General features: G+C 38.4%; 1 protein-coding gene across 2 annotated transcripts in view; it reads left to right on the top strand.

Annotated features, from left to right (window-relative positions):
• The window catches only part of Slc9a2 (solute carrier family 9 member A2), a 93,928-nt gene extending 73,426 nt beyond the window's left edge, over window positions 1-20,502 (top strand). Inside the window, exons 8-13 of one of the 2 annotated variants that reach the window (XM_047522390.1) lie at window positions 4,465-4,626; window positions 12,495-12,591; window positions 14,876-15,007; window positions 16,616-16,706; window positions 17,253-17,294; window positions 17,991-20,502. In XM_047522390.1, the coding sequence (XP_047378346.1) occupies window positions 4,465-4,626; window positions 12,495-12,591; window positions 14,876-15,007; window positions 16,616-16,706; window positions 17,253-17,294; window positions 17,991-18,361 (895 nt within the window). In that variant the 3' untranslated portion in view covers window positions 18,362-20,502. The remainder of the gene's footprint in view (window positions 1-4,464; window positions 4,627-12,494; window positions 12,592-14,875; window positions 15,008-16,615; window positions 16,707-17,252; window positions 17,295-17,990) is intronic. The other variant, XM_047522391.1, reaches the window with a different exon arrangement.
• The last annotated feature ends 4,991 nt before the right edge of the window (window positions 20,503-25,493 follow it).

Raw genomic sequence — 25,493 nt, 5'->3', positions numbered from 1 at the left:
ACCTGCCCAGGTACTTTATTTAACATCAGAGAATTTTTGAGACTTACTTTGCTCACCTGTGCTGACAGGATGCTAACTCTCGGGCCTCTAAAATTTTGCAACATAATAAGAGACAACAAAACAGTAGCTCAGTAAACAGGTGTGTGTGTGTGGAGAGAGAGAGAGAGAGAGAGAGAGAGAGGAGTCAGAGAAGAGTCAGACCATTAAGTAATGCAGTGAACTATGCTGCAGGACAACCTTTACGAGGTTTGCAGTACTGTTTACTAATGTAGAAAGGTCACCTGGGATTTGCCTTAGTTCATAAATAAAAGATGTTTTATGGGTGGGGAGAGTGCCCGGTGAACCACATGGGAGCAGGAGATAATAAGAGAAAGCAAACTACAGTCTACATTGTGAACATGTGCAGAAAAAGGCCATTTCTCCTGGGAAACTCTTCTTCAGAGGCAGGAGGTAAACCGGAAAACCCACCACGTCTGTCCCATGTCTCCTTACCCAAGCCTGCTTCTCATCTGGGGACCTTCCCAGGCCAATGGGTCCTCGCTCGTGCCAAACCAGGGAACCTGATGTTCCTTTCTCCTTTCTCCACTGTTGTTGTAGCCCTGCCTCTTTTCCACCGTCTCCCTTTCTACCCAACCACTCTTTTCCCTTTCTCTAGAACCCCATCGATGATCTCCCGAGGAGGTGAGTGGGAGGTGTGACCCAGAACAGCTGGGTTCCTGTCAGAAGTGAAGCTGGGGCTCTACCTTCCTACCGCTTCTGCCTCCCTGAAGGGGAAAAAATAGACTTGAGTAGGCATCAGATGCAGGTCAGTGTCCCCGAGGGCACTGGAAAGAGGGGCCCTGTCATGAGGAAGGTTTGGTCTGAAACTCAGGCAGAGGAATGTCAGAGAAGTCGCTCTGCCCTGTATTTTGGGCAGAGACACTGTCTCTGGGTCCCAGCAGATATCCCCAGGCAGCAAGGCTACTTGGACTGTGACCAAGCCAACTGGCTCATGTCTGGAAGGTAAAATTTCTCTAACACTCTCCTCAGCAGTGAATGTCCTTCAGTTAATAATTTTGCAAACATTTATAGATTTCCTTGCAATTATTTCCAGGTAAATTTGAAATGATTTTCTGGATTGTCAAACATCCTTGTGCATCACAGGCAGAGTAAAGAAGTTGGCAGGTTCGGGAGAGTGGCAGGCCAACGGGCCATTTTTAAAACAGCTCTGCTCAGAGCTCATCTCTCTTAAGCACATCATTATTTATCTGACTAAAAATGGCCTCCAAAAATAAGTGGTTGTCTTAGGCATGTTGGGTTTTTTCTTTTTCCTCCAGAGACCTTATGGATTTCTAGTGGCAGAGAATGCAAGGGGCATTTGGTCCTTTGGGAATGGGATGAAGGGGTTACAGAGTGGACACATTCCTCAGGCTTAGCAAAAGGGACCTAATGATGGTGAAAGAAAGCACCTGTGTATAACTTGGCAGAGAAATGAAAGAAGCAGAACTAAAGAAAGAGAAAACACACAGTCCCTGTACAGAACAGATCAAATGCCATTGTCCTCAATGTTTATCCTTCCTTTTGCTTATCTCTAGGGAAAAGCTAAAACAATAATAACAATAAAAGGAGTTTAAGATGCTGTGTTGCTGTTGGGAATCCTGGCTCAATGGGCTGAACATGAAACTCAGAATAAACTAGGAAACAGTAGGCGCCCTCTTTTTGTGGTGGCCATTCTGTACCACAGCTCATTCAGGATGGCTCCCCTTTCATTATTGAGAGCCCTCCAGTATTTAGAACAAAGGACCAGTGCCAAGAATGTGGGTTAACATTGGTTCCTTTCATGGCCCAGGTGTGCCTGTAAAACCTCCTTGGGTTTATGGTGATCCCTGTACACACTTATTTCTTTCTCAACAAATATTTATTGCATGCCACTTTACTTATATATTGCCATAATAATGTTGCTTAACCAACCATGCCAAAACACAACCACTCAAAATAGCCTTCGTTTATTGTTACTATGCCTGAGTCACAAGGCTGCCACTCGGCTGGTCTGGGTTTGGACTGTGCTGATCTGGGCTGGTCTTGCTCATGCTGCAGTGGTTTGGATGGTGGTCAGCTGATCTTGGCTGCCCTGGTCAGACGCGACAGGGGTGTGTTGGCTCTGCCTCACTGGAGTGATTACACCTTTGTCCGTGCCACCCTGTGCATATGCTCCTGGGAGGACTGTGGAAGCACAGGATGCAGGCTTCAGTGTGCAAGTTCAGCTGAAGCCTCTCCTTCCCTCCTCATATGCTAATAGCCCATTCATCAAAAGGAATGACGTCATTGGGTCCAGTGGCTTTAAGCAGGCAGGGTATGTCACCAAGCCATGGCAGAATGACATCTCAGGTAAGAGGCAGAGAATGTGAACACAGGGAGGCACTGGGACCAAATGATCCATTCTATTCCACCTCGTCAACATGTGCCAGACACTCTTCCAAGCACAGGCGATGCAGGAGAAGACAGAAGTCCCTGGGTATCTAGATCTTACATTTGAGGGCCAAGAGACAGAAAATAAGATAAAGAAATTACATATCACATTAGAAAGTGGTCAGGGCTATGTGGAAAAATGCACCTGGGGATGTGAATTAGAGAATGTAGAGGGTGGAGAGAGGGTGATCAGTTCTAACAAGATGGATAGGAAGGCTCTTCAGAGAAAATCACCACTGCAGAGAGGCTGGAGGGGGTGATTGCATGAGTTCTGCAGGGATCTGGGGACACACATCCCTAGTAGGAGGAATGGTGAGTTTCAGGGCCCAGAGTGCAGGTGGGAAGTATTTAAGACAGAAAGGACCCTAGTGAAGCTGCACCCGAGGAAGAGGGCGCACACTGTTAAGAGGTGCAGACCCAGATTTTGGAAGGCCTCACGGGCCAAGGTGCTTTTATTCAAGTGAGAAGCAGAGCAGTCTTACATTCTGCCTGACATTCCAGCAGGAGCACTCTGTCTTCTGTGTTGAGAGGCCCCAGGACCCACCAGCAGGCTGCCAGTGGAGGCAGGCACACCCATTAGGTACCTGATTCAGTGTGAGCATCCGGTGAGAGAGGACTTAGACCATGGTGCTGGGAGAAGTGGTGAGCAGTTGTTGGACTTCCTAAGTGGTTGGATGGCAGACCAACAGGAATCATTGATAGAGTGGATGTGGAATTTTTGAGCCCTGGGGCTTCTACATGTTGAGTGGTTTCAACAACAGAAATGAGTTTTCTCACAGTTCTGGGGTGGAAGTCTCAGATCAAGGTCTGAGCTAGGGTGGTTCCTTGTGGGGGCTGTGAGGCAGGGCCGCCCCAGGATGAAGGTGTTCTCCCTGACTGGCCACGTTGTCTTTCCTCTGCATGTGACTATGTTCAAGTGGCCTCTTCTTATAAGGACACCATGTTGGATTAGAGCCCACCCTAGTGATTTCATCTTAACTTAATCATGTTTATAAAGACCCTATCTCCAAATGCAGTCACATTCGGATGAACTAGGGGTTAGGAATTCAATAGATGAATTTTGGGTGAGGCACAATTAAGCCCATACTATGGAATATACTAGAAGAAGTAAAGATAATACCAGAGCTTTGAACCTAGTGGAGGCACCATAATCCAAGGTGGGGAGGACTATGGGAGAAGTCAGTTCAGTTTGAACAGGTCAAGTAGGAGATGCCTGTTAGACACTTCACCAGAGATGCTGAGTAAGCAGGGGAGTATTCATGTCTGGGGTTGGAGGTCAGAGCTGGAGAGACGGATTATGGAGTCACGGATACAGAGATGATGAAAAGGCATGACACTGGGCAAGACGCTCAGGGAAGCGGACCAGGGGTGGACCCTAGAACAGGCTTGCATTCAGAGGTCAGGAAGAAGGAAAGGAACCAACCAAAGAAGCCAAGAAGGAGATAGGAGGGACCTGACAGGGTGTGGTGTACTGGTAGCCAGATGAAGACCATATGTTAAGCAGGTGAGGCCAAGAAGGATCATTCTGACACCTGGCCACGGATTTCACCGTGGGTTCACTGATGACTTCCACGAGAGCAGCTTCAGTGGAGTGTTGGAGGCAAAGGCCTGACTTGTGACTAGCCAAGAATCGCAGCAGAGGAATTGGAGATAGCGTGTACAGATAGCATGTTGCCGAAAGAGGAAGTAGAAAATGGTAAAGGGAGAAATATATATATCCACACATATATATTTAATCTTATGTGAATAGTAGATACACGTATGTATGTTCTGGTCATGTACAAAACTATTGATATGCAAGTGTATGTGTCTATGTAGATATTTATATGTACACATAGTCATAAGTATAGGATGTGTACTTTACATACACATATATAGCGATATGCATATATAAAAATATACATTAAGATCAGATTTGCTGACTGCTGCTAGTAATTTTTACCTTGGAGTTTTCTCACTTGTTTTTTTGTCAGTGTAGTATTCACTAATTGAAAATTTGACTTTCTTTATTCACAGGTTTAAGAAATTTGATGATAAATATCTTCGGAAGCTTTTGATTCGGGAAAACCAACCCAAGTCAAGCATTGTGTCCTTATATAAAAAACTTGAAATAAAACATGCCATTGAGATGGCAGAGACTGGAATGATAAGTACTGTCCCCTCTTTTGCATCTCTGAAGTAAGTTTGGTTTTGCACCTAAAATTAGTATTACTTAATATGCTTTGATAGTTTTTTGAAACCAATAATTATTAAAAAATTGACCTGCATCCTAGAGGGTTGCCTTAAGATCTCACAGCAGATTGAGATTCTGCTTAAAATGGAAAAGCTGGAAATGTATCATATTTTAAGTGACATTATGCTATGTAAAGCTATCCTAGTTTAGAGTTGATGAGTCAAGACATACTGTCATGTTTAGGATGTTTATGCCTTTTATAATATTTGCTTGGGGAAATTAAAGTCCCCTTAGCCTGAACTGTGAAGTGAAATTATTTTAAGCTGTGTTATAATTGTTAGTATAAATATGCATGCACTAACATAGCTATTTCGTTATAGATTCTTCACTCATAGTTGAAGGCTTGGGAAGAATAGTAGTGGACATCTGGTACAGGGATTCTCAACACACTGCAAACACCTTGGGAGAGTTTAAATAATGCAGATGTCTGGGACCTACTCCCGACCAATTATATCAGAATCTCTAGTGCTGAGCTCAGGTCTAGGTATATTTAAAAGTTCTTCAGATGCATCTAATATGCAGGTGGGATTGAGATCCACTTATCTAGTTTGTCTCCCTAATTTTAAAAACAAGGAAGTGCAGACCCAGCATGGAGAAGTGACTTATCTGTCAATCATCAGCAGTATAACAATGAATACAGTCACACTTGGCAAATGAGGTTATTTCATCCTGTAAACATCATTCCTTTTCTTGTACAAAGGTGCTAGAAATTATAGGTTCCCACTGATTTCTTCTGGTGCAACTCATTCTAACTAAATTTCATGTAATTAAAAGCTACCTGTGAGAAAGTTGAAGTGAGAGAGGAAGAAGCCCACATAATATCCAATCATATAATCTATGATTTTTTTACTAGGACTCTAAGCCTCCTATAAAAATTATGGGATCTTAAACCTGTAATCCTTAAACCTGTTGTATGCCTGTAATCCCAGCAACTTGGGAGGTTGAGACAGGAGGATTGCAGCTTTAAGGCCAGCCTCAGTAAATTAGCAAGACCTGTCTCAAAAAAAAAGAAAAAAGAAAAAGGGCTTGGGGTGTAGTTCAGTAGTAGCATGCCCCTGGATTTAATCCCCCACAACTACAAATAAATAAATTATGGGAGTTTACATGGTCCAGAATAAAAAGGTGTGATCATCACGGCTCAGAAGTATTGGTATTATATATCATTAGAAACATCACTGTGCAGAACGGTAGAATACCTGACTTGTCACCTGAGCTCTGCTTTGTGACCTTGAGCTGGTCTATTCCCTGAGCTTGAGATTCTTCATCAAAAATGAGGTTGGCTTTAGACTGGATCTTTAAGTTCCCCCTATGGTCTTTTTTTTTTTTTTTTTTTTTTTTGGTACCAAGGATTGAACTCAGGGGCACTCGACCACTGAGCCACAGGATCTCACTGAGTTGCTTAGGGCCTCGCTAAGTTGCTGAGGCTGGCTTTGAACTCCTGATCCTTCTGCCTCAGCCTCCGGAGCTACTGGGATTGCAGGCGTACGCCACTGCCCCTCACTTTTACAGTGTTTCTTTAGCACTATTCCATTTACATTTAGGGCAAGGAAAACCTTTGTTAAACAACTTTTTAAGAGACCCATGATTTTTGTGATCTCAGATGAGGGGCATCTCAGTTTTCCTTTCTGATAATAGTTTATTTTGAAATCGAAATAGTTTATTTTGAAAAGGGTAATGGCAAGGGTTCAGAGTTACAGGGTACGTAGAAAAATGTCTGGCCAGCTACACAGTGGAAGGAATGGGCGTCACACTGACCCTTCTACTTCTCCCAGACGTTTTCTCTGAAGGAAAATAGACTCAATCAGAGAGGGGAAAAGACACTGCGTTTTTGGCAATAATGGTTGAGTATTGATGGACCAAATCATCTTCTAAGAACAACTAGAAAAAAAGAACAAAACGTATTTTAAAAATTTCCTTGGAAGCTGGAGAGTGCCACTGTGGTGAGGAATATTGTGGTCAAGAGACGAGAGAAATCACAAACATGGAACTGGCAATTGGGGCTTTCCAGTCTAAGGTTATCTTTCAGTTACAGAAGAGGTGTCTGAAAGTCTAAGAGGTAAACAGGTTTGCAAAACTAGTTGGCCTTAGAAAGTAAGATTGGAATTCAAGACCTAAACAAGAAGGAGGAGCTCTTACACCCAGCTATCGGATGCTACTTCCAGAGTCCTACCTTACCCATCATCAGAAAGAGGTCCAGCTGGGGATTATCTAAATCTGTGGTATTGAAAAACCTCTATCACAGGTGCTGCAGAAAAGTGAACTTAAATTCTCTGTGTAAGAAAATAAGATTATAAAGAGCTTTAAACAATGCCTCTGTGTTCTTTTATAAATAGTATCTAGCAACTGATCAAAAATAACCAAACATTTGAGGAGAGAAGAAAATGTGACTTAAAACATTGAGAAAAGAGAGAAATCAGACAGTTGTGATGAGCCCAAAGGGGATTCATATAATTTATTTATTAGACTGGACTGTAGATAGAGGACAGAAAATGATAGTGACACTTTTTTCCAGTATCATAGAGATTACCTAAATAAAAAATCTGCTTTGAAATTATTGGGCTAAAAAGTAACTGAATTTAGGATTTTTTTTTTTGATGAATTGAACAGCAGAGTTGACAGAGTTGAAAATTTGATTGGTTAAAGGACAAGTCAGGGAGAAATAACCAAAATAAAGCACAGAGTGAAAAAAAAAAGTTTGAAAAATATGGGAAATAAAATACTAAATGTTCAGGATGTGGTGAAAATGTTCAGGAGATGGTAGAGAAATTGGAAGAGGCAGTATTTTAAGAAATATTGACTGAGGCCTTTCCAAGATATGTAAGAGATAAATTATAATAAACTTCAAGTGGATTAGATAAAAAAGTAATCAAAGTTAGATATGTACTAGTAAAACTGCTGAAAAAATTAAAAACTGAAAAGTTTCTTAAACACACCCAAATAAGATCCATATTCTTCAATATAGAAAAATCACTGATTTTCAACAAAATCAATTGAAACCAACAACACTTTCAAAACACTGAAGGAAAATAACTGGAAACCTGGAATTTTAAACCTTGCAAAAATTTTCACTCAGAAAATAGATTAGAAGCATTTTTGGGCAAATAAAAATCATCACACTAGAGTAAATACAAAGGGTATCAAACAGAAGGAAAGAATCCTGCAGAGAAACTTGAAGAGAAAGGAAAAAATTAAAGATAATGGAAATGATAATATTGGGAAAAGCTAAATGAGTATTAACCATATTAATTACCATATTGTATAATATTAATGACCAAATGTATATAACATCAACAACAATAACAGCCTTTAAGTTGAGAACTGTCAGTGTGTTCGAAGGCCTTTGTATTGTTCTAAAAGTGGTAAAAATAATCATTTATTTTGGATCTTCACAGACCAAGGTAACCAATAAAAAATAACAATAAGAAAGCAAAAGCATGTAACCAGTAAGCTAAAGTGAAGGAAAATTAAATAACAAAAAACAATTGAAGGGAAACAAAAGAGAAAAAAAAAAAAAAAACAGACTATCTGACACTAATAGAATGTAAATAATAAGATGGTAGATTTGAAAAAAAAAAAAAAGATGGTAGATTTGAACCCAAAGGTGTCATTACATTAAATATGAACTTAGTAAAAACTCCAGTAAAAGAAAGGGATGATCAGAATGGATAAAATGAAAAACTCACAGATGTGCTAATAGGAAACACCCTTTATATGAAAGAATATAGAAAGGTTACAAGAAAGAATGAAACGAATATACCACAAAAACACTGAAGAAAGTTTGTGTGATTTCCATAAAGGAAAAAAGCACTGCTAGGGATAAAGAGATAATTTCATAATGATAAGGTTCCATTCGGGAAAAAGGTACAATCCTTTTAAATTAGTATACAAAAGCAAAAGAGCCTCAAAATATACAAAGTCAAACCAGAGAGAATTCACACACAGACCCATATAGTGGAAATCTGTAATACTCTTCTCACAGTGACTGATAGGATAGGCAGCAACACCCTCAAAATAGACAAATAGTCTTAAAAAGTTTCATATGAAGGATGTTCTCATGTTTTCATGGGAAATCAAAACCAAATAAGCCCAGGATATACTTATATTTTAGAAGTCAAATAAAAATAGGAGCAAATAAATTATGAAAATCAGACAATATTTTGACATGGAATATGGTGAAAATATGACACATCAACTCTTGTATTAAGACATATTTAAAAGGAAGGTTTTAAGCCTTACATGCAAATGTTAGAAATAAAGTAGGACTGGATATCAACAGTTTAAGCATCAATGCTATAAAAATCACAAAAACACACACCAAATTAAGCTCACAAAAGAATAAAAAAATCAAGCAATTCTCTAAGCATCAGGTCAGTATTATCTGTAATTAAAACCCTTTAGGAAAGAAAACCTCAAGACTGCATGACTTCATTTGTGAATCCAAATAAACATTTAACAAATAATGCCAATTTTACACAAATTCTTTCATCTGTTAAGAAGGAAAACATCCTGAATCTCCTTATGAGAACAGCATAATTTGATTCTAAACCTGACGAAGTTATTTGCTGGAGAGGAACTTTATAGACTAGCGAGAAAGGAAATTTACAGACTAACTTCACTCATAATAGTTCCATAAAAATTTTAAATAACATATTGGCCAACCAAAACCAGAAATACATAGAAAGATGTACGTCACAATAATTTTAGGTTTATTCCAGAAACAGAAGGCTTTCTGAACTGTCAAAAATCAAAGTTATTCACTACTTTAACAGAACAAAAAAGAAAAAAAATCATAGATTGTCATCCATCTGCAAAAGAAATAGAAAAATTATTAGATAAAATTCAATTTTTATTCTTTATTCATTTTCAAAAAATCTGAAAAAAATTAAGAAGAGAGAGACTTCTCTAAGTTGTTAAAGATTATTCACAAAAATCCTGTTGCAAATATTTTTGATATTGAAATCCTGAGATCTGAAACAAAGCAAGACACCTGTTATCATCATTTCTATTTAATATTTTGCCAGTGTGAGGCAAGTAAAAGAGAAGAGTTTAAAGATAAAGAAAGGAAGAGTAAAAGATGTCACTTTTCACAAACAGCTGATTTAATAGAAAATTGGAAGTGACCCACATATAAATAAAATGAGAAAATCTATCTGAATTTCTGAATACACAGTTTTTAAAAAGTCATTGGTATATGTACAGATAACAGCAAACAAGATTATCTTTACAGATGCTTCATTTAAAATAGCATTCTGAAACATCATATTGACCTCTGATTTAGAGAGACGGTGAAACTTATGCACAGAAGCTATACACTGCATGCAGGTAGACAATGTTAATATGTCAATACTATAAAATTTTCAGTAGTCCTCAAGTTAGTCCACTCTTTCAAAAAATGCCATTCAGAGTTCTAGTGGTGTGTGAATACTTGATTAAATGGCAAAGTTCACAGGACAAGCAGTGGAGAAAAGTGGCCTTTAAAAAAATGATTATGGGTCAATTAGGTGTCCACATGGAGATGAAATGAAATTGACCTATCTCACCACGTATGGAGTCAAGGACTAGGTCTGAATGTAAGAGGGAAACAGTGAAGCTTTAGAATATGCAGGAGAATGTCTCCTATAGGTTGTGATAGGAGAATATTTCTTAATCCCCAATAGCACTAACCAAAAGAATGAAGACTGACAAATTGTTTTAAATGGTGAGATTTTATTCTAGTATATCATAAAGGGAGTGAGGAGGTAAACCACAGATTAGGGGAAGATATTTGCTTCACATAAAACTGTCAAAAAAAAAAAAAAAAACAGTTTACAGTCCAAAAAGTGAACAGAAGATTCTGGGTATCTTACAAAATAGGATATCCAAAGGGCCCATAATTATATGTGTTTATATATATATATATATATGCCTAGATATGTATGTGTGTGCATGCATGTGTGTGTGTGTGTGTATGACTATTCAAGGAAGTATTAGTTATCATATCCAAAGTTAGAAATACACAAAATATCTATTACTGGTAAAATGGATAAATTGTGGTATATAATATAATTATATTCCATATAATGGAATATCACACAGAGATGATTCTATGACATTAGAAGTCAGTACAGCCATTGTTTTGGGCAAAGAGGGCAAGAGACTTATTGACTGGCTTAGGGGTGGCCTGAAGTGGTTTCTGTGCTTCTAAGTACGTTCTATTCCTTGACTTGAGTATTAGTGGAATGTGTGTTCACTTTGTGACAATCCATTGAGTTTACATGAAGGGTTGCCTATCTTTCGCTTTTAGGTTCTTTTTCATACCAAATGCGGTAAGCATAAACCAGGGGGCAGACATGTACTTATCACGGATACATGCAAGCATATGTTGGCAAGAACTTGCTGGGGACATTGTAGGAGAACATCAGATACAAGAAGATCGCTAATGATCTTTCATGTTCCTTCTTTCTCTAAAATTCTGTGAATTGACTGCCAATCAAGAAAAACCTAAGAAGATGCCTCTTAAAACATCCTCTGAGCTTTTGTAACTATCTAAATCTGCAGAGGTCTGTCTCCTGGAGCCTTAGACCTGTATTCCCTACTGTTCACCTGGATATTGAGTCCCGGTGATTCCTATTATTGCTTGGTTTACAGTAATGACAAGTGTACATTTTAAAATACATGAGAACATTTTCTGTAAGACATACGTTATGTATGCTATTAGCCTTTTCAGTCTTAATTGATTTCCCTAATTTTATTTTATCTATTTATTTTGTTGTACTTTTGTAGGCTTCCTCAATGCCTTTTTGGAAGGAATTGTGATTCCAAATTGTATAAATACACTTGATTCTCAATCTTTGAGTTATTTATTTGCAAATACTGACACATTGTTCCTAGGGGACATACAGATTCAGATTCCTACAAGCCTGTGGTCACAAAACTTTTAAAGACACCTTGGTTAATATCTATTGTGAATTCGTTAATATTTAACTCATGGTAAACTACATATATAACCCCGGTGTAAATAAATCTCATTTAAAGAATTTTTTCCATAAGGCACATCACTGCCTTTTTGTGTTTAGGAATACCAGACAGCACTTCACATCACCCTGGTGGGGGTAGTTTAAATAGTGAAATTACCATTAGGTAGCATAGTAGTGTAAGCAACAGATCACTAAATAGACTACAATGAGAACATTATTACAATACAAGAAGAAATAAGGAAGCAGAATGTTCAACATCATTGTGTGGAGGGACTCAAATTCTGCCACTCTGCATGTCTGAGAATGAGTGTCACAAGTATCACTATTAAGTTTAGTGAGTTAGGAGAATTCACAAATACAGAATCCTTAAATAATGAGAATGGATTGTATTTACACACACATTATAGATAGCATGTTTGCAAATATTTATGCTGAACTCTCTAAAATATGAAGCCTTAGGAAAATGCAGCTTATTAGATTTCTGTTGGAAAACCCAATTTTATATTACTTTATACAGTATTAGAAATAATAAAATGACAGCATTACAAACTTTATAGATATTCTTTCTTAAAATAAAATTGCATGGATAGACTGAAATCTTGCACACATTTGAACTTGTCATGAAGGTTTTGGGCACTAAAAAAGTTTTGGAATTTTTAATTATTTTCAAACTGAATATTTTTTAATATTTAAAATTAAATTAAAATATATAAAATATTCAAAAATATCGAATAATTCTCAAGTGTTATTCTTTAAGATCCTTCTTTTGAAACAATGGTCTTATATCTCTAAGGAAGAAAATGGGTGATTCTGATGTCTGTTGAAAGGTGAAATATTCTTTGTCTAAATTTTCACAGTGATTGCCGTGAAGAAAAAATAAGGAAGCTCACACCTGGTGAAATGGATGAAATTCGAGAAATATTATCAAGGAATCTGTATCAAATCCGTCAGCGAGTGAGAATAATTTATTTACTTGGCTTTAGCTAGAAATGTACCTTCTGACTTTGTCCCGTAATTTCTTTCTTTTTTTATTATTATTTTTATTTATCTTTTAATTTTTTACAGACTGCATTTTGATTCATTGTACACAAATGGAGTACATCATTTCGTTTCTATGGTTGTACACGATGTAGATTCACACCATTTGTGTAATCATACATGCACATAGGGTAATGATGTCTGTCTCAGTTCACCATTTTTCATACACCCCTCCCTCTCATTTCTTTCTACATAATCACCCATTCTTCTCTCACTCCCCACCCCCCACCCCCATTATATCATTTTCCAGTTATCAGGGAAAACATCTGGCCTTTAGTTTTTTGGGCTTGGCTTATTTCACTTAGCATGATATTCTCCAATTCCATCCATTTATTTGCAAATGCCATAATATTATTCTTCTTTATGACTGAATAGTATTCCATTGTGTATATATACCTCAGTTTCTTTATCCATTCATCTGTTGAAGGGCATCTAGGTTGGTTCCACAATCTAGCTATTGTGAATTGAGCTGTTATAAACATGGATGTGGCTGTGTTACTGTAGTTTCCCGTAATTTCTTACACCCGCCTCAGGGCATCTCCATCATCTCAGATCCCTGTTCACAGCATCCCATCTTGTCCGGATCCCACCGTCCTCCTGGACGCATGGCTAAAGCTCCAAAGTCCCCTGGAAGTTCTGCTGCTGTGGGCTTGGAGATTAAGAAATACCCACTGAACAGTTGTGAAGAAATGAAATAATTGATTTATTTTTTTAAGGAAACAGCTTTATACCTTAGATTTCTGAATATATTGACTCCTCCTGGTTATTCATAAAGTGCTGTAGTTTCCTTCTTTTGTCGGATCTTCCAAGTCACTTCTTTCACAGCTGCTGACACCCGGCTCCACTAGTGGGCTAATGATCTTGCTGATGTTTAGCAAGTGGGGACAATCTGCCAAGTCCCACTTCAGCACGTTGCTCTTGTCAGTCCCTTGATTCCTATGACAAGCGATAGGTGTTGCTATGGTTTCCATTTCACAAATGAAGAAATCGAGGCACAGAGAGTTGAAGTGGCGCCTGGGCCACAGAGCTTGCTGGGAGCCTCCTCATTCCCGTGGGGCCATGTCTGCAGCTTCTTAGCTGGTCTCCTTGCAGGCTGGTCTCCTTTCAGCCACGTTCTCTCAAGCATCTTTTAATGGCAGCATCCTCCTACTGAAAGCGAGGCAAAGCAATAGTCACGGCTTGCTCGCTAAACTATTCTTTCAGAACTTGGGGTGTCTATTTTTAAGCTCCACCCAGGAACCCCAGAGGCCATGGAGTGTCAGGTTCAGTCCTCCTCTTGGTCTGCATGGTGCCCACTTTTGGTCTCTCCCCTTGGATATGTCCTGTTTCCTGTCACCTGGTCCATAGCCTAAAATCACATTAAGTTTGTTTTCCCCCAACAAACACCGTATTATTTCCAGTCCTGTCCCTCAATGAGCTAGAACTGGGTACCACTGATTTTAGTACTTAATTTCATGACATTTTTTTGCTACACTTAGATGCCCAACTAGTTATTAAACACCTCAAAGCAGCAGACAAGACAAGTCTTATTCCACGTCACCTTTGCACGTCTGTCTCCACAGGGCCTAGTATTGTTCTGGGCACAAGAATATTCCTAAGAAGTACATGTCAATTCTACCAAAAAGTGAACTTGATTATTAATCGTGATTTATTTCAGAAAACATGTTTCCGTGTAGCCTATGAAACTAAAAACAGATGACTTGGATATCCCTAGTTTAGAAATTTTACTGCTCCACAAACTGAAACATAACAATTGCTGGTGCTATTAACCACTTCTCAATGTGAGGACCCAGTTGAATAAGGATCAGTTACGAAGTTAATCAAAAGGACATGGCACCACCAAGTGGCCAAAGTGGTTTGTTTATCCAATTGGTTTATCCAATAGAGAATGTAGGAAAATGATTTTTTTTTTCTAGTTATTGGTGATGGCTAAACACATACGAGGCAATTCAAGGTAGGCAGACTACTTGACAAATTCAGTCATTTTTCTAATTTTGAAAGATCACACTTTGCAATGAAAAAAAAATGTGTGCACTGACTGTTACACAGCAAGATTGAATCAGGACTTTAATTTTGTTTTGTTAGCTCATGGGGAAGTTGTTACTGAGGTGTAAACCCACACAAATGCGGTACAGTTTTGAAATTTCTGGGGAAATCATCCATCTTTTGGTAGAATGTCACGAGTGTGTTTTCTTTTCAGACTTTGTCATACAACAGACACAATTTGACAGCAGACACAAGCGAGAGACAAGCCAAAGAGATTCTGATCCGCCGCAGGCACAGTTTGCGAGAAAGCATCAGGAAAGACAACAGCCTGAATCGAGAGCGCAGGGTAAGTGAATTTGGTGTCTCTGGTGCAGAAGCCTTCCGTAGGCGGAGCCAATCAGCCCATAGAATCACTGACTCTTTTGATTGGCTGACTGCTGAGGATTGACTCTCAGGAATTCAGGGACAGAATTAATCATAAAAATACTTCTTCATGTGCAATGGCATGCACTTATAGTCCCAGCTACTCAGGAGGCTGAGGCAGGAGGATGGCTTCAATCTAGGGATTAAAGGCCAGTCTGAGCAACATACTGAGATTTGTGAGAGAGAGAGGGGGAGAGAGAGAGAAGAAAGAAAGAAAATGAAGAAAAAAAAAGAAAAGAAAATGACAAAGAATAATAAAGTCTCTTCAAATATTTCATGAATACCTGTGACATGAAGGCCCTGTCACAAGGACAGGGACTATATTAGTGAACAAAATTTACAAACACTCTTTTTCTTGTAAGATTTCTATTGTACTAGGGGAGAAAGCTAATAGCAATAGAATCAAAGTAAATTATCTGTTATGCTCAAAGATGACAGATAGATGATAGAGAGAGAGAGAAGGAAATTGGTAATACAGGGAGTAGACAGGCAGTTTTCAGTTTTAATCAGAATGGCTGGGACAGGTTTCTGTGACTGGAAAATGACTTGATCAGAAGCCATATACCAAAGGGTATTTTCTGAGAAATTGGTTGTTAGGCAGTTTTGGTACAAGAACATCACAGAGCGTACTTATGGAAACTAAGATGGCTAAGATGTTACGAGGCAATATAATCCTATGGGATCAGTGTCACAGGTGGGGTTGGCATTTGACCAAAATGTTATTGTGTGTCACGTGACTGTATTTGAGCTTTCTCAGGGGAGGTGGCTAAGGTGCAGAGGGCCAAAGCTGGATAAGCCCACCTGTTCTCTGGAGAACTTCAGGAAGCCTGGGGACATAAGCATTCACAGTGGGATTTGTTCAGCAGTCTGGTTGGTTTGGGCCATTGCTAACAGATGTGAAAGTCATTTTAAAATAGGCTGATGATTTTTTGATTTAACGTGGCAGGCATTACATCTTACTTTTAATAATATTCTGTGTTATGTCATCAGAGATCCAAATGATTCTGTGTGAATGAGATTTCTTTTTCTCCTACATGAAATGTAATGTCAATTAAAGGTTAATTATAGAAACCTGTAGCAAACCTGAAGCCTAGCATTCAGAAGGTCTGTAAATTAGGTTTTGAAACAATTTTTATCCTATAACTTTCAAGATTTGTTAAAGTAAATAAAACTTAAGTGTGACACACATTTCACATACCTTCTTCCCCATGTGAATAGGTTTTAAGTCTTTCTGGTAATACCTTATAAACAGGTGTTTCCATAGCCTTTGTTAAAGAAGAACAAATGGTTTTCTCATCTTGTTTCAAATGGTCCCATTAGTTCTATTTTTCTTAGCATGGATCTTCCATTAGGTTTGGGAAGGAATTTAGTTATTTAAAAGTACAATACTTAGAGCTCCTCAAAAGTAATTTTGGAACAAAGAACTAAGATTCAATTTTAAAACCAAGTTTTGCTACAAAATTTTCAATTTCTAGTATTACAATCAGTACCGTGTATGTGATCTAAATAAGGTTTTCTATTTTTCTTACAGGCTTCCACTTCAACATCTAGATATTTATCCTTACCTAAAAATACAAAGCTGCCAGAAAAGCTACAAAAGAAAAAGAATATTTCCAATACAGGTAATGAATATAATCAGAGCAGAAATGCTTCAAATTCATTTACTAACACTTATAAAATAGAGAAATGTTCTTGTTTTTCTTCATTAAAGATAAGTTCAGTTGTTTTCAAGTACAGAATAATAACAGTGACCTTTGATTAGCCTTTTTGATTTGCATTTTGTGTCAGTTATAAATGGTTCAATTACTTATCTTCCATAATGATTCTTTGATATAGTAAATAAATATTGTCACTATGGTGTTATTGAGCAGATCGACAGAAAGCTACAGCTCTGAAAATGTGTGTTTAGTTTTACCATATAATTCTAATATATTTCCATAGAGGCAACTGCATAGTTTACTTCTGACTGCAATTGCTAAAGCTTTCTCGCAAGGTCTGATATCTCTTCATTTGATGGTAATCTTTATGTAGACCCTCAAACTATTTTCTATGAATCCCAAAAGTATATTAGGATTCCATGTTATTTAAGTGTGGGATGTAACAATAATTAAAAACCCTTTGCTTTTTTTTTTTTTTTTTTTTCCTGCTTGTTTGTTTAATTAACCAAGAAGAGGAAAGTCTAAGGATTGCTGGTGATAATGGAGGGCGAGGTGAGAAATGAGAAGGGAGGGTAGGGGAAGCCAAGACAGCAGGAGTGTGTATGTCCCTCCACGGGTCCTGCAAAGGTGTCCTCGAATCCTGAGACTCTCAGCTCAGGCAGCAGCCCATCCTCTCAACTGTCCTATCCACCAGACTCCACAAGGGAATCTGCTCTGAATCATGCCTCCTCACTAATTTAGAAAGTGCACGTTGGTGTTTTGGTCCTTCATGGAAATGTAAAGGGAACCGGCAAAATGTGCATGAGAGCCTAGAGCAAGGGAGGGATCTTCTTTCAGCAGATGGCAATCAGATTGCTAATTGCCAGGGGAGATGAGCCCGAGGCAGCCAGTCCTGTGGTGCAGCTGAGCACGCAGCCACCACCAGCCAGAGGACCTCACTTTGAATTCCAGCTCCACTGCTTACTCTTTCCTCTCGAACCCAGTTACCCCCTCTATAAACTGGGTGAGCATGAGGTGCATGGTAAAGTGCTTCTGATCCCTTGCCTGGCAAAATCAGCCTAGTGGACATGGGAGATCTCAGGTGACAGACAGGTCCTGAAGCTTACCTGGAAGTGAGCCCTCTGACTTCCCCCTCCTCCCCAGGGCCCCAGGGTGCAGCAGTTGCCCGACCCGCTGAGGGACTGAGGTCACGTCTGATGCCTCCTTTCTGAAATGCTTGCTCATGTTGTCCTTTTTGCTCTGTGATAGATGGCAACAGCAGCGACTCAGACGTAGACACCGGGACCACCGTGCTCAACTTGCAACCCCGGACCAGGCGCTTCTTGCCAGAACAGTTCTCCAAGAAAGCCTCCCAGTCCTACAAGATGGAATGGAAGAACGAGGTCGATGGGGATTCCGGCCGAGGGCAGCCCAGCACGCCCCCAGCACCCCGCAGCAAAGAAGGGGGCACCCAGACGCCAGGCGTGCTGCGCCAGCCCCTTCTCTCCAAGGACGGCTTTGGCCGTGGGAGGGAAGACAGTTTGACTGAAGACATGCCACCCAGGCCTCCTCCCAGGCTGGTCCGCAGGGCATCTGAACCTGGAAACCAGAAAGCCCGATTCGGGAGCGAAAAGCTCTGAGGGAAGTGGCCAAGGCAGATCAGGGTCGGCTGACCCCTCCAAGCAAACCCGAAGCAGCAGTGGAATTCCCTTAAGATCCCCGATCCGAAAGCTGTCTTTGGATGGTAGAGTCAATAGTGATTATTGGGATGAGTTTGTATCCCAAGAAGGGGGAAATCAGAGACTAAGTTAAATCCCACAAAATATCTTCTGTGACTTGTTGCTTGCAAATTGTACTCTATGAAGGACTGAAGAAAAAAAAAAAAGTGTGCCTTTAAAATCGAACTTGAACAACAGAACTTGAAAATTTTAACACACCCTTGTTGGTGGAAATTTTAATATATTACACATATGCCTCTAATTTTATTTATGAAAAAAAATGTGTATGTCTGTAGCAGATCAGTTTTTAAGTGAATGGCACTAAAAGTTCCTACAGCATCTTTCCAAGGGTTAGTGGTCAGTTTCTAAGGGGTGAATCCTAAACTCAGGTAGGGACCTCTCCCTATGCTGAGCTGTGGTCCTGTTGGTAAAGGAGGAGCAGAGTCTGTAGCAGAGGCATGTCATGACTATTGAATTGGGAACATAATCAGAGGAAGTGACCTGGCTTCCAGTGTTTGGACTAGCCTCCTCACACTCCTGTGAAACAAGAGTTAGCTGTTCTTAATTGTTCATCCGTGTACCATGTGTTTGGGGGTGACATATAAGTTCCATCTGCCCTTCTTTTTTGATGTTTTTCATGGCGCAAAGAGAAATTCTGCCAGGGACAAAATCAGCCTACTGCATTTGATAGATTTGGTGGCAGCTACTGAGAATTCCCACCCTAGAGAGGTTCCTGTGACCAGTGGGAAAGAGGTAGGACCTGCTTACTGTGAGATGGCAGGTTTTATATTGTGCAATATTGGGAGGAGGATGTGGATGATTCCTTTCACACACATCTATGGTCACCTGCTTTAATATAATTTTTCTGTAGAACATTCTAGAATTTGGAGTCCAGATCAAGCGGACAAAGATGAACGTTTATAGAAACAGTATTCTAAAGTTTAATGGATTGGTGAGATTTCAGGTTTTGACTTTTTGTTTAGGAAGCACTTTGGAGAATGTGGGAATCCTATTTTTTTTTCTTTTTTTGCACTAGTCTGTAATTTACCTCTTCACCTTCAATAATGCAGTGACTCAAATTCTTCCTATAAAATTGGATTCTACTCATTGGCGTACTTTTTTAGATGTAGAGCAGAAAGAAAAGTGTATGAATATTTAAATCACTGTCTCTTAAACTGCAGATTTTATTGAATTGTCATTTTTTTTTTCCTGAATAATCCCTCTTTAAAATTTAGCAGGTACAAGATTCTAAATTTCTGGGTTTAGATATTAAGTGAAGCCATTCATGTACTTTCTTGGTTTTATATTGGAAACTTTCCACACCCTGCAAAGGATATAAGTGACCGCGGTATGACAGGGGGAGGAACAAGAATAAATTAAACAAAAAGAAGACAGTCCCCAGTACTCCTTCTCAGCCCCTCCTCCACCCCAGCAACATGGAGACATTTTCTTTCCTTGTTTCTTATGTTCTAAAATCTGGGAATACTATCGGTGGCTTGCATGAGACAGGGAGGAGGGTACAGAAGGGACAAGTTGAAAAGAGCACAAGACCTTCCCCAACAATCCTAGGCTGGTCAGTGGGAAGCATTGGAGAAGGCAATTAGAAAGCCATATGCCTAGGACTCTGTGCCAAAAATCCGAGTTTTAAATGAAAATATTAGTATCAAATATGCATTCCTTCTACTGAAAAGAAATTAAAACTGACACAGAATTTTATGATTGAAATATAATTTATCAAAAGATGTAATGTGTATTTTTGAGAATGCCAAGGGTGAATTTTCAGAATACTTAATTTTTGAAATCTGCAAATTAAGATAGAAATTAAAAATGACCTTTAAAAATAAATTTCCCGGTTTCTATATTAATAAACATTATACTTGAGTTTAACTTTCTGGAATGAAAACATGAAAAAAAAAAAAAAAGTAAAAGTCAAATAAAGAGTTTGAATGACATTGTATAGATTTCTGAAAAAGAGTACTGGAGTCATTTTGTCTTAATTATTATCTGTTTAATTATTTTTATTCATTGAATGGCAAAGGCAATAAAAAATAAATTTGACTTTAGCTTTCTCTCTAATTTTTTATTTTTGGGGTAATTATTGAATTTTAGCCTCCAAAAGGAGCTGATATGAACATGAGATCTAAGTACAATACCATTTAGATGTAGAGAGAGCCCCAATCCTTTGTAAATGACTCCCTTAGTTCAAACAATACCTAATCCAATCAACATTTGGATAGGTTTTCTGTTGTAACAAAATTTGAACTATCTTTGGTGAAAAGACTGGGCTTAATTTTCTGTATATAATGGTGACTACTGGGAACAGTTATGCCAGCCAGCAAATTAGAAATCAGCACCAAAATTTGTTTTAAAGTATGTGCATTGTGTCTGTGTCCTGAGGTTGATATTTCAGCGTTTCCTATTATAATAGCGGGGGGCCCTCTCACCGGGACATTGGAGTGTTTATGCATGTAAAGAGTATAGAGAAACTTAGTTACATACATGTCTGAGCATGTTTTGCACTGCCCCTGAGTTATGTTGATGTTAAAATTGGCTTTCATTATCAATTAGGAGATCTAATATTTTTGGTAATTCTGAGTGCAGATTGGAATTTAGTCTTTAAAGAGTGATTGAAGAGTACTTTGTCCTCATGAAGTAGCTGTTGACATTATCAGGTTAGGGCCTGAACACTCTTGGATCCTGGGTTCCAGGACACTCTGAGGATGCCAAAATCTGCAGCTGCTCAAGTCCCTTATAGTAAATGGCAGAGGGTTCGTATATAACCTGCATAATCCTCCTGTATGCTTTAAGCCATCCCTAGATTACAGACCTGATACAATGTAAGTGCTGCACCAATGGTTGTTATGCTGTATTATTTTTAAGGTACAGTGAAAAAAGTCTACCTGTTCAATACAGAATTTTTTTTTTTTTTAATTTCTACCCAGAGTTGGTTGAATCTGTGGATGTGGCACACGTAGACATAAAGGGGGCAGGTTTTGATTTTGTCCCTCATCAACCTAAATAAGAAAACTTAGGACCCAGAACCAGGCTGGTGACCCCATTTTTTTTTCTTCACCTTTAGAACGAAGTACACATGTAGCTCATTGCTACTTTCTACCCCACTTTTCAACCAAGTCCTTTCTTCCACTTCTCTCCAAGAAAAACAGGAACTCCATTTGACTATGTGGCACTCACCGTGGTTCTTTGTCCCTAGTAAAGGACATTTTCTTTCAATATTCCTCATGTCATCCACTCTACATCTAGCTGATGCCCTCAAACCAGGTCAGGGAAAATAACCCCATTTTTTTCTTTTGTGTGTGTGTGTGTGTGTGTGTGTGTTGTTCGTTTCTGTAAAGTTACACAGGTACATCTTTTTTTTTTTTAAATCTCTTGTTTTCTTAATTTTCTGCCATTTTTCAAATGAAATTCTTACTACCTACCTCTAAGCACCAGTCAGTATATTTTGGTTCAGTTCTCGCACCTGTTTTTCTGGGTCTAGTGTGAACCAGAAAGTGGATAATCACTCTTTCAATCTGCATGGTGCATGGATCGTTCTGAGTCGCTCAAGACATATTTTGAGTCCGGGCAGCTTGCTCCAGGGGCTTCGGGGGACTCTTGCCATCCTCAGACTGCAGGGCATTAGAAACGCTGCTCAGCAGATGCCCAGCGGATGGACCGAAAGATACAGCACTGGTGACTTTTCTCGTGGTTTACCTCTGACAAAATACTTTACATACTCAAATTTTTCTTCTTTTTAACTTCAGGGGCTCCTGTTGAGTCATAAATATGATTGATAACTAAATCTGTAATTTAAATGAGGCTCTTTATATCCAATTATGGTTAACTCTGACTGGCAAACCAAACTTTTGTATATGAACATTGGTAATTTCCTGTTTCTATGGAAGTTCTTGCAGAAGTTTAAATATGGAACCACATGTAAATGTTTAATTAATCCCCCAGGGACAAAATAATATATCACAAGAAACAAGAGCAGTCCCATAAACTCCAGTTTTTATATTGATGTATCAAATCACTCTCGTTGACAGTAACTGGGGTCATGATGGCTGGAACTCATGAAAGTTAAGAATTTTAGAGTATTAAAAAATTTCAATGGTTAGTTTCAAATACATATATCTCAAAAAGCTAACAATGTTATTAGAGGAGTAGATGTTTTAATAGATCCTTTAATTTTCTACATGTAAATAAAACCTCATAAAAGTATTCAGATAACATATGCTCTGAGATACTGAATATTGCCTCCCAAGTCAACCCAAGCCTCAAAACAAAACAAAACAAAAAAAAGCTAATGCCAATCATTGTCCTATGAATTGATTTTCAAAGATTATGCTGAGATATGTATGAATCCACCAAAGTTAGATTTTTAGTAATGCACAGATTTGGGCACCTGATTAATAAATGTGCTATATTTATATTGCCTCTTATTTACTGTTGACCATCTATCTATAAGTTCTTACCTTTAGCTACAAAGTTATTTTGAGCAGCAGTTACTAGTTGGCAGAATGTCATTCATCCCAAACAGATGGCATGGTGAAGACACTTTGAAGGTGACCCAGAGAAAATACCCTTGTCTCTGACATCTCAGACCAGTACTTCCAGAAATTGTGCTTCCAGGCCTTTGCCTTAGCCACATGGAACAGACCACTTAAGGAAAGCAGGTACCCAGTGGCATGCAAGCATACCCACAGGGACCAGGCCTAGGTCAGGGGTCAGCCACAGCACACATTGATGACACTGGGCTTATTTAAGGTACTTCATGTGATTTCAGTTTCATTAAGTGAACTTGAGACAGGTTTAGGTAGAAAGATATCACATCAAAAAATAATTGGTTAAGAGCTTGAGATTGAATTATGCAAAGTGGAATATAGCAGTTCTCCTTCCTTTTGAAGTGTTACTTTGTATAGTTTCGGTTACTCTTGGCCAACCTAGATCTAGAAATATTACATGGAGAATTTCAGAAATAAACAATTCGTAAGTTTCAGATACACACCATTTTGTATATAATCTTATTACATGGAAAATTCCAGAAATAAACAATAAGTTTTAAATACGCACCATTTTGAGCAGTGTGATGAAATTTTGCACTACCTCTATCCCATCCAGGATGAGAATCATCCCTTTGTTCAGTGAATCCATATGATATACACCGCTGGTTAGTTGCTCAGTAGCCACCTTGGTTATCAGACACTGCCACAGTACTGTAGCGTTTGTGTTCAAGTAACCCGTATTTTACTTATTTATGATGCTGGCAAGTTAGACATAGCAAAGAGAAGTTGCAAAGTGCTTCCTTTCAGTAAAAAGGTGAAAGTTCTCAACTTGAAAAAAGAAAGTCATAAACAGGTTGCTAAGATCTACAGTAAGAACAAATCTTCTGTCTGCAAAATTGTGAAAAAGAAGAAATGCCTGCTAATCTTGCTGATGCGCCTCCAACTACAGAAGTTATGGCCACCATGCATGATAAGAGCTTAGCTTAGAGGAAACAAGTGTTAAATTTATGTATGTTTAGGGAAAAAAGCAAGACCTATAGTGTTCAGGACTAACCATGGTTTCAGGCATTCTCTGGGGTCTTGAGATGAATTTTGAGGCCTGAAGTGATTCTTTGATAGGCCTGAAGGAAGGTTATCTCCATGTTGTAAATTACAAAGACTAGTAAGTATTTTAACTATGTTTTTCCTCCAGTGTATGATTTGCAGAAAAGATTTTTATTTCTCAACATAACATAGTGTAAATTGAGATTAACAAAAATATAATTCTTTGTTCAAACCAGATCCTTTTATGCTCTGTAAGTTATTAGTACTAATTAGCAGTCCCCCTGATAACAGCTGTGATTGTCGTCGCCCCTCAAGGAACAACACAAACTGTTTTAAAGTATCTCTTTTCAAAGTAAGAATCAGCACCATTTCTTACAATGTATTGAACAAGGAAAACAAGTTTTTATTTTGACTATTTTTGTTTTCATAGAAAGCTACCTATAAAGTTTATACTAGGTTTAGATGATTTGTTTTGGTAAAGGCAGAGATCTAAAGTAAAAAATGTTTTAAAATATGCACTTATGTATCTGCTTCATTAGAAACAAATTCTACTCTGATGTTATCTTAAAATCACCCTACTTATTAGCCATCAGTATAAATTTCAGATTACATATATTATTTGATATTACCATATGGTTGTAAAAGTCCAAGTCTTTTTTTTTTTTTATTGTAAACAAATGGGATACATGTTGTTTCTCTGTTTGTACATAGAGTAAAGGCATACCATTTGTGTAATCATACGTTTACATAGGGTAATGTTGGTTGATTCATTCTGTTATTTTTTCCCTTCCCCCTACCCCTTCCATTCCTCTTTTCCCTCTATACAGTCCTTCCTTCCCCCATTCTTGCACCCCTCCCTAACCCTAACTCTAACCCTAAAACTAACCCCTCCCACGCCCCATTATGTATCATCATCCACTTATCAGTGAGATCATTCTTCCTTTGGTTTTTTGAGATTGGCTTATCTCACTTAGCATGATATTCTCCAATTTCATCCATTTGCCTGCAAATGCCATAATTTTGTCATTCTTTATGGCTGAGTAATATTCCATTGTATATATATGCCACAGTTGCTTTATCCATTCCAAGTCTTATTTATTACTGTTGTGTTTTAGAATATTGGAAGTTAGATTTTCAAGCACTTCAGAACCCTAAATTTTAAATATGTAATCAGGATACAACAATGACTTCTAAAAACACAATTTATTAGAATAGCACTTAATTATAGTTTTAAAGGGATTTTATTGGCAAAATTATCATATAACTGGTATGTTCTTCAGGGAAAAAGGGTCCTGACTAAAAGATTTTTCAATCTATTATCCTTTTCAAAAAGAGTTGCATCATTAGAGATTTGGAGTAAATGATTTCAAAATTTCTTAAAGGCATGGTGAGGTTGCTTTTGGGGGGAACTGAGCATGATGAATCACCCGACGAGGTTTCTACTGGGCTTTCCAAATAAACAGCTGTTTTCTGAATGAAGCTGCCCAAATTCCTGAAATATTCCCCAG

Source organism: Sciurus carolinensis, chromosome 13 (genome assembly GCF_902686445.1).
Source record: "Sciurus carolinensis chromosome 13, mSciCar1.2, whole genome shotgun sequence".
Classification (NCBI taxonomy): Eukaryota; Metazoa; Chordata; class Mammalia; order Rodentia; family Sciuridae; genus Sciurus; species Sciurus carolinensis.
Note: the sequence above shows the minus strand (reverse complement) of the source record. Positions and strands in the feature narration are given on the sequence as shown.